We start from the raw sequence: 14403 nt of genomic DNA on the forward strand, positions 1-14403 counted from the left end.
TCAAAGCTCATCACTGCACCTACTGGGTGGCCAAAGCCTTCTTGTTTTCTACTATACTATCAGCCCATTAACTGTTTTCTTGTGAAATCCTTCGACACAATTTGTTTCTTTACAGTTAGTCTTCTACCTAGCAGAAAACAGGGTATTGCTACTAGATCTGAAACTACCACATTCTTGACTGCCCTTGAATTCTCAGTTTTGTGAGGTTTCTTCTTGGTGTTCTTCTTTACTGTTGGGGTTCTTTTTTTGCTTGGTTTGGTGGTGGTGGTGGTGGGGTTTTTTTTGTTGTTTGTTTGGTTTTGGGTTGGGTTTTTTTTTGGTTGTTTGGGTTTTTTTATTATTCTAGTTATAAGCTGTCCCTGTCCCTTGTATAGATGAAGGAACCTGATTTTTCCCAAGGAATGGGAGATCAAGTTGCAAATGCATAAGTCAAAATTAGGATGATTGTTTGACAGAAAAAGCATCCTAGAAAAAGCACAGTCTTGTAAATCATATTGTCCTCTGCTTGTGTGAAACACATCTGCTTGCAGTTGTAAACGGGTTCAGGTTCCCAGGTAGTTAACTTTATTGTTCTCTTACATATTTTTCATGTTTCCCTCAGGGGCAAATCTACTTTTTGTTTCCTTTACAAATATTTTTCAATAAAAGTGGAAAACTAAGATAATTTGTATTCACTGGAGAAAAAAAAAGTATGCATTTATCTCCTTCTCTTTAAGTTTATAGATGTTAATATAGCACATTTATGCAAAAAGAGCCTCCTTATCTTGAATATCTGCCTGATTGTTCAAAGATGGCAGTAGGAACGTGGAAACAATTAAATAGCACAATAGTTTCAAATCTTAATGAGATAAAGTCAGACGGAAGTTAATTCCTTATTTTTCTCCTTTTTTCCCCCAATGCTTGAAATGAGGGCATGACCTAGAATGAGCTCTATTACAAAAATGGAGCTATCATTAGTAACATAGCTATTCAAAATAGCTTCCAGTTTGAACCCAGGGCTGTTGCACTGAAGAACCTGTTTTCTTAATGAGTCCAGCATGCCAGGCAGTGTTTGTATAATCCACACTTAATTGGGCTGTTTTAAAAAAATGAGTGGCTTTAGAGTCTGGTCATCAGTTGACAGACACAAGAGCAAGAGTTTAGCAATTAGCGGAGTTAGCCCATCCGGTATCCTGTGCGTTAGCACAGCAGGGAAGCCCCTCAGTGGAGGTCTGATTCTGCTGCATATTTGGAAAGAGATTTTATGTTATTAACTTTCTAATAGTGTTAAAAGAGTATCTGCATCCATCTCACAGGATCAGACCCAAGGTTAATGGTAACTGGTTCTTGTTTGCCAAAGACTGTCCTTTAAGTACCTTGTACGAGCCTGTGCAGTGTTGCCAGGAAGACTTCCCTGACACGTTTCTCGTTGTGGTTTGCAGATATCCTGACAAGGGCTTTGATGATAATTATTGCCGCAATCCTGATGGCAAGCTGAGACCATGGTGCTACACTCTTGACCCTAACACCCCCTGGGAGTTCTGTGCAATTAAAACGTGTGGTGAGTTCAAGCAAAATTTATTGCTTCCTTTTCCTTTCCAAAATCTGGACACAGATAGCTCAAGCAATATAGGACCACAGCTAGTTCATTCATTGCACTTCACTGACTTCTAAAACATGGCTTTCAGAGAGGATCTCCTATAAAGACATTGTATATAATCTGGACAGGAAATAAAAGAGTTGCATGTTACTTAGCACTGGAATATGTGTATATCTTATGTACAGAAAATTGCATTAAAAGGTAGGAAAATCAAGAACTAAAAAAGTGAGGCAACATCATCATGAAGAACTCATGTACAGTATTAGTTTGGCCATGCCGGGCATCTGCATTACAGTTTGGGAGCAGGTGCATGCACACCTTCCCTACTCAGTGCTCTCTCTGTCAACAACCATTCATTGCTTTGTTTTCCTCTTGTGCGTTGTGCAGTTCTAGGCCTCAGTTCCTGCACACTATTTAGCCTTGTGCTGAAGACAGAATTATTAATTTCCTCATGAGTTTCTCTGTAATATTCAGCACTCCAGTATCAAAGCACTCCACGGGCAATTAATTTCTTTTCATCCGTCAACTACAAGATGGTCGCTTTTGTTATTCTCACTTTACAGACAGGGAATTGAATCAAAGTAACATTAAGGTATAGAAGTATTGGATGCCCACTTTGAGATGCTCTAGTTCAGAATTTTTAGAGCATTCTGTGGTGTGTTCTATCTTCAAAGCCCAGATCCTCCTAACTTTTGTGGTAGCCCTGACAGCTCTGTTCTACTAATCATTAGATATCTTAAATGAGCAGTATGGAGACAATGAGAAGGTAAAATTATTGGACATCCCTTGAAAACTTGGGTAAAGTAATTTTTCTAGACTTTCATGGTAATATTGGGGCTGAGGCAGATAGTAGAATTAAGTTTTGCTGGGACATGCTTTAATCAGGAAACCAATATTTACATCCCTGAAATTCCTTGCCTCATTCACAGCTTGTGGGACCTACAGGTGATAGTCTCCTCTCTTATCTCCCATTCTTCTCATTGCCAGATTTGGGGTCCAATTTTTTGCCCTTAGTGAACTGGCAACATGTGAAATAATCAATGTACAAACATGATCTTAAAGGCAGTCTTGTAATACCTAGGCAGATTTTTTTTTATTCTCTTTACTCAAAATACTTTATAATATCTTGGGAATAAAGGCAATTTCTGAAATGAGGCATGACTTTAACTGAATCCATACTGTAGAAGCCTGTCAACTTCATGTGCTCCAGCCCTGTGGCAGAACCCCCAGGGATACAGGCAGAAAACCAAAACCAGTATTTTTGGATTTTCCGTGAAGTAGGGGCAAAGGGAAGCTTCTAAAACTGCTCAGTGAAACTCAATGTCATGTTAGCTCATGAGAAAGTCCATTTCTCTTAGATCTGCAGTTTTGGAAACTACAATTTCCTTTGTTGTCCTGCTTCAATTTTGACCAAAATTAAGTGTTAAAAACAAAAAATCCTCGAAACCAGACACTCTGCTTTTCATCTAGCTCTAAGTGTCATTTCAGTAGGCTTATGTCATTGTAAAATTCATTTGGCTCTCTTGGGAGGAGGATAGAAGAAGAGAATAGATTCTATTAAAAAGAACAATAAGACTTACCTGAAACTGGATTTATGTAAGAATCCAAAAAGGGGGGGGGGGGTGGGGAAGAAAAATAATAATAAGCATAAAAAGAGTGATTTTTAATGACTGTTTATTTTCAGGGTTGTCTGTATTTTGTTGTTGTTGTTGTTGTTATATAAATGAAGATAAACCGTTACTGGGGTATCTAAAATCCAGATAAAATAGAGACAGTGGTGGATCTTAAGAAAAGTCTGTTTCCATAATGTAATCCTGTATTTTTCCTATAATGTTATTATATATATAAATACTGGGGGTGGGGGTAGGGGGTGTGTGGAGAGAGAAGATGGAATGGCTCTGGCATGAACCTTTATGTGTGAGCAGTTGCTGCCTAAAGGGGGAAGCATGTGATTCTCTGTCTTCACTTGGAATTCTTACCAAACCAAATTATGCCATGTTTTCTGCTTCCACCACCAATAGTTCGGAATTTTATCTCCTTGCTTGTTCTTGGCTTAGGCCAGTGTAACGTCTTGGGGTGTCACTCACATCTTACCAATTAGTCAATTGTTTGAAATCCAAAGGTTGAGTAAGAATACTCTCAATGTACTTCCTGATGCAGAGTAATTGAACTTATTCTGCACTATCATATGTCGTTGTAAATCCAGTATAAACTAGTTAAAATTAGCAAAATTATTCCACTGTAAAAAAAGTGAGGTTAATTTGCTACTTGGGACAATGTCTGTAATCAAGTTCTCCAAAGAGAGAAGAAACTTAAAAGGACTACTGCTTGTTTTGTGTCAGGCACCCATTAAGTCACACCCATGTTGAAAGTCCTGCCTGTGAACTACAGTACTAATTCATGTAACTGTATCTAGAGTTACTGATAATCTTTGATAACAGGGAAAGTTCAGTCCTTCCCCATTCTGAACACAGTCTTGCTTAGCTCTATAACTAAATCATCTTTCCAATTTTTTAGTTAATTCATTAAATTAGGGTTTGTTGTTGTTTTGCATTTTTGGTTTGTGTTTTTTGGTTTGTTTGGTTTTTGATTTTTTTTTTTTAACTAAACTGTGCTTCCTACATTTCTTTAATTATTAAATAATATATGAATAATATGTAGCATACTAGATTTGTTCTTTTCACCTGGTAGAACTGTTTTTATTATGAAAAAAATATATTCCTAAGTTACAGCTGACTGTTTCACAAATGCAACTTTTATAAACCTTTATCCTTTGGCATTTCCTGAGCTGATGTGTCAGTGTTCTGAGGATTCACATCTGGCTTCGTTGGTCACGTAAGCTTACAGTCCATGCAACTTTCAGTATCTACAGTCTGGCTTAAGCTTTATAAAATACTTGGGTGGGAGATCTCCTGCAAACTACTGTAATGTCACCTTTGTCTACCCAAGTCACAATTAGAGTCCTGAAGAAAAGGTAATCATTAAAACGAAATTAAAAAAAACCCAAAACAAAACAAAATCCGTAATGTAGTGATTTTAATGTTGTGATGAAAGCCTTTTGTCTCATTTATAGGCAAAAGCTGACTGAATTAACTAGAAATGCTTTCTTTCATCTTCAGTTAGTATATTAAGATCAGTGGAAATTTCACATGCAAAACTGTATTTTCACTGCAGAAAACTGTAGATCTTTGGAAATTACTGAAGTAATCTATATGAGGAAGAATACAGAAGTAGTGATCTTGAAAGTGTTTAATCTGGCAGACGTTTTCAAGGGTATTTAACACAGGCGTATGGCATTGTCCTCTACATAAGATGTGGTGCTGCTCAGTGCTTTCCTTTATAACCTAGTAAGGGAATTTATTGCTGATATTACTGTTATATCACCAGCTCGGTGACCAGCATACCAACACAAAATATTAAAGCCCTGTTTTCAGTTCTCACTCTTTCTTGAGGCACATAGAAAAGCTGTTTTCCCACCTCCTAGCAGGGAGCCCAAAACACTAAGTCATTCTGGGTTTCAGTGGCTGCGCTATTTTCTGAAGCTGTGGCTGTGTGCAATCTCAGTACACTAAACAGAGAACATCATGAGTTATATGTCTTTATAGCTTTGTGGTTTGGATTCTCACACAGGTTTTTAATTCCTATGCTGAGGACGGTTTATATATTTTACAAGAAATACTAATTAGAAAAAACGCTTTGCAAATCCAAGTCCTTGGACCATATACAAAAACGTAGGTGTCCTCTCTTTGGGGGAGTGACCACAAGGCAGCATGCTGCTTGTGGCTTTTGCTACATGTCATGAGTACTAGTATGCTCTATAGCCAAAATGCTGACAACAGCTCATATACAAAATTTTCGGCAAAAAAGTCAGTGGAAGGAAGCATTCAGAAAATAAATATGTTTTTAAGACTGAAGAGACAGGAAGGCATTGTAACTTTATTTCCAAGCACAGAAGGCAGCATAAAACATTGTGGCTTACAGCCAGGGCTGTGAGAAAGAGATGACAGGAGCAATTAGGGATTAGAGATGGCTCAAGCTGCAAAAATTGGATCTGGATTAAGACTTCAGGGACCCCAGGATTGGTTTGAAGTTGCTCACATATGTGTCTGTGGTTTTGGCTTGAGACAATTTTTAGTTAGAAGAGAGGATAAAAGGACAACTATAACAGCAATAAAGAAGTGTAGGATGAAATGAAGAAATGGAAGCAGTGACAGCAAATATGAAAAAAGAAAATGACTGTTACTTTGGCATGAATGAGGACATGGACTACAGGGAAGACAGGAGTGGGGAGCTAATACTGCTTTAAAAAAAAAAAAAAAAAGGATGGCTGCGCTTCTGTGGATGAGCTATAGGGCTACGAGAGAGGTTCTGAGGCCCAGAAATGAAGATACATATGTCAGTCATTCAAGAGCCGCAGAGCTATATGGAATTATTATGGTAAGGACAGTGTTTGGTTGCCGTCTACCTGATTTCCAACCAACCCAGCTGATTTTACCATGGATTTAGCCTTTGCTGTCAGTACTCATAGGCAGTAGGCGACTGGAGCCCCAAAAGCCCTGAGAGAATTCAATAAGGGTCTGGGTTTGATGGGAAAGAGCAAGTAATAAAACAGCAAAATTGAGAACCTAGGTGTAAAATGAACCATTGCAGCATGCCTACAACTTTTGAGAAGGCACAGTATCACCGATATTAGATTACTCATTCTTTAGAAGCAGAGATTTCAACTGCCCATTTGACTGTGAAGCTCTGATTAAAGAGTTACTTGTTGAATCAGCATGTAAACAAATAAATGTCCCACTCAGTTTAAGCTTAATATTTATGTAAATAAAGATGTTTATAGAAAGGAGGCAGTGAAGAGACTGATGTGTAGTAGTTGATAAAGTGTTACCTTCCAGCTCGCTTCATGTGGAGGCATAGCAGAGGTCCAGCATTCATTGTGAATGCAACGACTTAATCTACATTTCCTCAACAAGGATCCTTCTCAGATGCTTTTCATCATCTCTGTGACAGTTTTGAAAGTGAGATTTAAGAGCTCTAAACCTGCAGAAATCCAGATTTTTTTTTAAAATGGATTTAAACTAAAAATTGTTTGGGTTTAAAGCCTAATTGTAGATACTGGAACAACCTGGAAAGATCTCTCTCTGCTCAAGGACAAATGAACTGTAGGTGTGCAGGTTTTAGGTGACAATGAGTTCTTCAGTACTGTGATTCTTAAGCTTAAGACTAATTTATTTCTTCACTTTCTCATATGTTTTTACTGAAAAAAACCCAAAACACTAGAAATCAGTGTTGGGTTTTTTTTCCATGTTTCATGTACTGTGAGATAGTACCTTGAAGGGAACATGTCAAAAGAAAAGAACTGCCGCTATCATACTGCCCAGAGCTATAGATCATATTGCTTGAGGTAGGGATGCCTGGAGGCAGTGTAACTGAGCATGAACAGCTTCTCACCATAATGTCACTCAAGTTTCTTACTGACATTTGCAGAATTGTGTGGATCGTGTTTAATGAGGACTTTGCTGTGTTTAGAACACTTTTGTTACTGGATTAGGTACCTCTTGTCTTTTAAAATTTACTTTTTTTTAAAATCTACTTTCAAAAATCTTTTGTTACAAATCAGGGCACATTTTCCTTTTGTTGACTGGCACACTAGGAAAGACATTGCAACAATATAAGCAAAAGTAGGAATTTTCCTGATGAAGTAATTTAGGACTCTGCTTCTTTTCGAACTATGTCTTTTTCCAAAAATACATAGATAGTATTACCATGAAAAAACATGAATACTCCAACAAAATTCCTACCTTCTTTTAAGTCAGTAGGAGTTTCACCATTGACCTAAAATTTGTGCAGGATTTTCTTCTGGGTCATTGGGATTAAAGACAGAAATAGTACTCTAACTGGTTACTTCAGCTGTAGAATGACTCAAGGCCCCTGCTGATTCCCTCATGCTGGCATTACTGTGAGAACCAGAACTAAGACGACTATCTGTGGCTTTACACATGAAACTCTGGATAAGGTTTCATCTCTTTACTTAAGCATCTATGAATGCATGAGCTGGCCCTTATTAATGAAGTTATGTATTTTGAGGTATCAAAATATGGAGGGTTTTATGGAAAAAAGGAAACCTTTGCATTGTTGCATTTTGGCTGGGGACTTCAGAGTGAATAGGTGAAGATGGAAATACTACTAACAGGAAATCCTCAAGTAGCTGTCTGAATTGCATGGTTAATTTGAGTCATCCAGAATACAAAGAAAAATTACAACAAAGTTCAAAAGTAGAAAAATGCTGCTAGACAATTACCAAATTCTTCTGTTCACAATGAAGTTTCATACAGGAATAAGAAGTGACATTTAATTAACAAATCATAAATAGTAGTCTTGCATAAGATGATATTTTGTGTGATCTTCCTTTAGCAGTACTTTTTATCTCAGTTCAGAGCTATAAAAGCTGAACTGGAACAACAACAACAGAGTACTTCTAATAGGAAATTAAAGTACCTGCCTGCATAGTAAGGATTGCTTATTAAATTTAAATTCATCTTCTAACTTAATTCATAATGTCTTTCTCACTGGAAGAAGCCCTTGGAGTTGCAGGTCTTAATTTATATTTTACAGGAATTGCTAGGGTAAGAATGGGGATTCAGCCTTAGTGATTTTTAGCTTGATCTTGTTTCCACCTTGTAAGAGAACTGACGAGTGTGGTCTCAGGACTTTTTCACCAATGCTTTGCACATCTGACGTTCATACTTGGAGTTATTAAGCCTTAGATAACTGGTTATGTGGGTAACAAGAGTAATTAGCCTCAAGACCAAGACCAGTACTGAACGGAGATGACTAAGTTGTAGGCTTGGACAACCTGGACTGTTCTTAAAGTTTGGCAACTGCCTTATAGTCTACAGAGCACCTCTGTAATGCCTGGTGAGGCAGGCACTGCTCCTCAAGCTTTTGCACGTCCCTCTGTGCATCCAGGCAACCTTTCATTACCACGAACAGGGAAGCTGTTCCCATCATGCCTGTTTGTGGAAATCACCAGCTGAATGAAGGATTTCTTGAGCCTTTTTTGATATTTTTTGAGCTTTCTGTGAGGCTCAAGAACTCAAGAGCCAGAAAAGGAGAGAGGTTGTTTCTGAGGGCACAAGCCCTCAGAATTTCGGAATTAAATGTCAGAAACATTTTGGAGTCTCAATTTTCATGTTTGAAAATTAGGTATTAGTAGGAAATGCAGGTGGTATAGCAAGAGTTTGGGGAGGGTTTTGTGGACCTTTTGGAATGATAGAATTGCTTTATTAATCCAAATAAAAATATTTTAGTGATCCTCTTCATCACTAGAATTCTTACTGAGAGCTGCCACAAAGTAGTAGAAGCAGATAATCCATCACACATTGCAGATTTTGAAATAATTTCTCTGTTAGCCATTATACTGTAAGTCTTTCCAGTAGTGGCTTGGCTGTGCAAGTGTTCATGACAATGTGAAAGTTAACTTTGTCTAGTTCCTTTAAATAGGATAATTTGACATGGACAAATTGTTGTAAAATCTGATCTACAGATAGAACTCACTGTCCAGACACATAGTATAAGGTTTAGCGATGAGCTGTGTATCTGTAGATGTATAAGAAAGAATGGTCTACAAAATGACTCTATGGACTTGCTTAAATCAATTGATCCATTATTTATTTCATTTCAGGCACATGATTTTAACACACACACACACACACACACACAATTATACATAAGTGCCAACCTAATCACTTTTTCCCTAGTATGAGTACAGAGTAGATGTAGTATACAGTTCATTACAGTTGAAATAGTAACTTTTGTGTATAAATAAGGTCTTTGTAATAGCTTGTATTAGGCTGAAATTTTATGCATTATTAGTATTATTTAAGAAGACTTTTTGCTAGTTATATAGTTGTAATTTATTAATTTACTTAGGAAATATTATGCAGCCAGGATGCCATATGTATACTGAGGTAACTATATTTTTTCCTAATTATACACCACATCGCTTTCATTTTTAATAAAAGATTTGCATATATTTTTTGAAAAGACTAATATATATTTGAATGTGGCACAGCAATGTTTAGTCTAATCAGCTTAGGAGCTATTTTAGTATATAATTCCAATTTGTTTTCATGTGTTAGCTATGATGGAAAACTGAAATATGCAGCTATGTATTTCTATTAGATGTATGAATCTCTTTTTTTGTTGTCCAATTATTTAAAAAGTGAGTAATAATGATTAAAAATATAGTTACTAGCTGCAAGCCTGTTTTATGAATCCACTAGAAAGGGTGCATTTGTCAGCCTGCAGAAGCCTGCTTGTGATACTTTCAGTGCCATGTCCTTTTGGCTTTGGAACAAGCTTGGAACTCACAATCCCATTGAAACAGGACAACCTTTGCACACAAAGTGCCTTAGGAAGGAAGGACAGGGAATTAATTTGACTGTGAAACACTGATGTAAATACATCAACCAGATGAAGAGAAAAAGGGAAATTTTCTCCAGCATGGAGAAATGTATAATTCAACTGCACAACTTGATGTTATCATCTGACAGGGAAGTGAACTTTAACATAGAAGATTAGACAGCAAATCAGCCAAACCCATCTGTTATGACATTTGGTTTCCTTAAGATCCATATTCTCTGCAAGTCCATAGAACTGGCTCAGGTTACCAGGAATGAACTATTATGAGTAACACACTAATATTGTTCTAATCACTGGACAAGAAAACTAATTTTAAAACTTTATTAACTTATATACTTATTGCTGGCAACTAATCCTTTTAGGGTAATTAATAAAATTAGTCTTGTGAACAATAGCAATTACCAACAGATGGGCAGTTACTTACAAAAATATTATGTTGGGAGTTTTTTGGGACATTGTAGAATTGCTGCTCTTACTGTAATGTATTTAGTTTTGTACTACTTTGTATATATCTGATGCAATATCTGTGCCATTAATTTGCAATTATGAAAATTGCATAAGAAATAAAAAGAGACTTTCAAGCTATGTGAATGAGTCATTTCAAAAACCACTGTTTTTCTGAATTTAGTTCAAGACAGCCCACACCAGGGTGAATGCAGGGTATATCAACATCTGTAAAAGATCTTGAGTCTGATGAATTTGTTAGTCTTTAAAACATTTGTCTCTCTGTAGAGAATAGTGATCTTTGATTTCCAAAAGCTGGGCTTTTTTTTTTCCCCTCTAACTATATGAGGCATAAAAAAAAGAAACTTCAAGGAGGATTTAGCACATTACTTTATAATAGGATTTATCTTTTTTTTTTCCCTCTATCTGCATCTTTTTTCCTGTGACTTGATATTCTGGGAATTCTTTGGAGAAAACCAATTGGGTTTTAATCCTGCAAACATATATTAACATGTTTAACAGTGTGCACATGGGTGGTCACTCAGTTTTGCAAAGTTAAGCAAATGAGAAAATATTTGCTGAACTGGAAAGAGTAACCAAGAATATCTCCTGACCTTCAATGATATAGCATAGGCCAGGTGTCTCACTAAACAAAAGCTCTTAAGTGTTGCAGAATCTTTGCCTGCAAGTGGATAAACTAGCATAAGGTCTAACACCTATTTTGATTTCATGGATGTTGTGAATGTGAAGAGGAGAAAATTATTCTGTAAAAGACATCAGATTGGCAGTTTCACCAAAGAACTCCAATTACAATGATTTGAACTGCAATACGGAGTTCAAACCTGACATCCTGAAGCAGGCTCAGTCTTAAGAAAATGAAACAGCACTTCTTCTCTGGGTCTGCAGATGAAAACGTCATGAACAACACGGAGGCAGTGGCTGAGACATCAACATGCATTCAGGGACAGGGTGAGGGTTACCGTGGCACGGTCAACACCATATGGAGTGGAATCCAGTGCCAGCGGTGGGACTCCCAGTTTCCTCACCAGCACAACATCACTCCTGAGAACTTCAAGTGCAAGTGAGTAGAGACACATGGGTATTACTGCAGTGGGAAAAGAGCTTAGTTTTCAAATGTTTAGAAATTCATGCCACCAAAGTACACCATAGGATCCCTGTCCCTGCTCTGTGATCTGATGCATTCACTCTACTTGCTGATGCTGAAAACCATTTGAACATGGGAAAATCGGTTCTTCAGATCTCCAAATATCAGTTCTAGATGAACTTGTGTGAAACTGTAGGGTTTTTAATGAACTTTTTCTTCAAGCGTGTATTCCCCAATTTAATTGATTGTGAAGTGTGTGGATGTTTTCCAGACTGGGACCTGAATCCCAATAGTGCTGGTACATTACTATTGCTTTTCTTTCATGGAGGTAAGTACTTGTTCACAGTGTGGTTTCTGACTTTAAATTAATATGTCCTAAATGTTACCTAAGTGTAATCTCCTTGGTAATACTTGACATTTATAATATTTGACAACACTTCTTTTATTTTCCATCTCTCTAATCCTTTTTCTGTCACATTACTAAATGTACTTGCATGAATAGGACTGCTTTTACCTGAAGGACCACTTGTCATCTAACCTTTTTGTTCACTTCATAAACTCCCAGGATGTGAATAACCTACTTGGTTTAAGCAGTTACCTTAATCATGCTCTTTCAGTCCTTTTTTCACTGAGCATAGAGGAAACGTAGCTGACCAGCATGGACCCAAAGCCCAGTTTGTACTAAATGTCTTTACTGATGGCTGAATATCAGTCTGGGCTTGTGCTGGAATTTAATAGCGTGGATCTTTCAAAGTAAAGAAAACATTCCAGTCTGAGTTTGGATTATCTCTCTAACAATAGCTTGTTTGAGCAAAACAGTTAGGTTTGTTGTCTTAATCCCTTCACTACTATTGTACACTTTATTGATCAAATACAATGTATTGGAACACATCTACTGAAAATGTAACAATCATCGTTGCAATGGAAAATAGGACTGATCCTGAGCCTCCTCTGTCAATCTCAGGACCACCTTGAAATTACCTGGAAGATAGTTCTTGAGCCTGATCCCACAGGTTTTTGTCAGACAAACCACCACTTAAACCAATTTGCGCTGCACCTATGTGACACTGCTGCAGCATCAGGCCCTTGTGCAGTTTTAACACTGTTCCTAGCAGTGTAGAGGGGCTAACAATATTAGGACTGCTTATTAGCTGGTGCTTGAGAGAGTAGTGGCTATTAGGCCAATAGCTTGAGTAAAAGCAACAGAACTGCTCGTATGACTGTTCAAAACATACATGAGTAAGAATTACAGTATTAGGCCCATTCTTTCCATAGTCTATTATCAGTAGGTGCTGCAGACAGAAAAATACAGTGAAATATGGAGATGCACAGAACATGGCAACAACTGTCAGGAGATGGGAAAATAAAATTTTTTATTAAGTGTTTTGGGCTTTTTTTTAATTCAAGAGGTTTGACTATTTCATGCAAGCTGTGAGAGACATTTAAAGATGTTCCCTTGTGACTAACTTTTACTTTAAAGGTAACAGCTGTATAGAATTTCACATACATTTTTTTTTTTATATTCCAAGATTGAGTTTCTTAAATGAATCACTGACAGTCTACAGAACTCTGTTCTCTAAACTCAGCAGAACCATTCAAAGTACAGGGAATTTTAAACACTTTGGTATTGTTTATATTTAAAAGCACTTGTAATGGATTGCAGGTGTATCCAATGTCAGCTTGCATGCAAATTTTGGTGGAGAATCTTGAATAAAAATAAGCTATATTGAAAATATTGTTAATCTTCAAATGAAATGTTATATCCAGTCAAAACATAGGTCCACTGAAAATTAGTTCCCATAACCATATTCTTATTACAATTACTATATTTTTCTGGACACTGTATTCTTATTGGCTCCTCATCTCCTTGCACTTGACACTGATCAGTAACATACAGACCTTAAGGAGCATATATTATTGCTAATTCATAATAAAAAGCAATAGAATGCATCAGTGCTTTTAGGTTATCCCTGCTGTGACCTAACATATTTATTTTTATAGGGATTTGAGGGAGAACTACTGCCGAAATCCAGATGGATCTGAATCACCCTGGTGTTTTACCACTGACCCAAACATCCGTATTGGTTATTGCTCCCAGATTCCCAAGTGCGATGTATCAAATGAACAAGGTAACAGAGGGAAGGGCGATAACCTGATTTTAAGTGAATGCTGTACTGTTCCAAACAGCAGATAGGCAGGCTTGAAAACTGGAGAAGTTGGTCTCAGTACATCTGTATTACACCTGTGTAGTTCCGTTTTGGCTTTATTTGCATACTTGGGATTCATCATGGTGTAAATGAGATTCATTTCTCAGTTCATGTTTCGATTCCAGCAGGGAAAGCTGCAGCAAAGATTTGCTATTGGATATGATTTTTAGACAAGGTGAATTTGTGTGCCATTTTATATTAGCTGGAGATCTGTTCCGCTGTCTTACCTTCATTAGTTTGAAAGGTGTTTTTCCAGAGCTGAGATGATTTCCTTGGTTCACAGTCTTTTTATAATTGCATATGAGGCCACCAAAAACAATTTTTTAAGCTTATTTTTTCCACATAGCCCTTTGTCTAAAAGCAGTTGAGCTGAAAAAAACAGGTGAGACTTCCCATATAGCCTCTTAGCTTCAAGGTGTTATCTCTGCCTGTAAAGTCTACTCTGAATAGTCAGGCAAATGTTGTTGTTCCCATGAGGTCTTGGTATTACTCTAAGGAGTATTACTGCATCCTGAGAACCGATGTCAATCATAGCATAAACTGAGGCTAAGATCTCAGACCTATGACCCTACATCAGGCTGCATTAAGATCTCCATCTTTAAATTTTAGCCATTTTTTCTCTTAAAAATTAAAAGGGTTGCAGT

At 37.1% G+C, this 14403-nt stretch overlaps 1 protein-coding gene across 3 annotated transcripts in view; it reads left to right on the top strand.

Annotated features, from left to right (window-relative positions):
* The window catches only part of HGF (hepatocyte growth factor), a 60444-nt gene that overhangs the window by 27654 nt on the left and 18387 nt on the right, over positions 1-14403 (top strand). For all 3 annotated transcript variants that reach the window (XM_030015709.1, XM_030015710.2, XM_030015711.2), the window contains exons 7-9: positions 1422-1540; positions 11354-11528; positions 13554-13681. In XM_030015709.1, coding sequence (XP_029871569.1) covers positions 1422-1540; positions 11354-11528; positions 13554-13681 — 422 coding nt within the window. The remainder of the gene's footprint in view (positions 1-1421; positions 1541-11353; positions 11529-13553; positions 13682-14403) is intronic.

This window comes from Aquila chrysaetos, chromosome 5 (assembly GCF_900496995.4).
Source record: "Aquila chrysaetos chrysaetos chromosome 5, bAquChr1.4, whole genome shotgun sequence".
In the NCBI taxonomy this organism is placed as follows: domain Eukaryota; kingdom Metazoa; phylum Chordata; class Aves; order Accipitriformes; family Accipitridae; genus Aquila; species Aquila chrysaetos.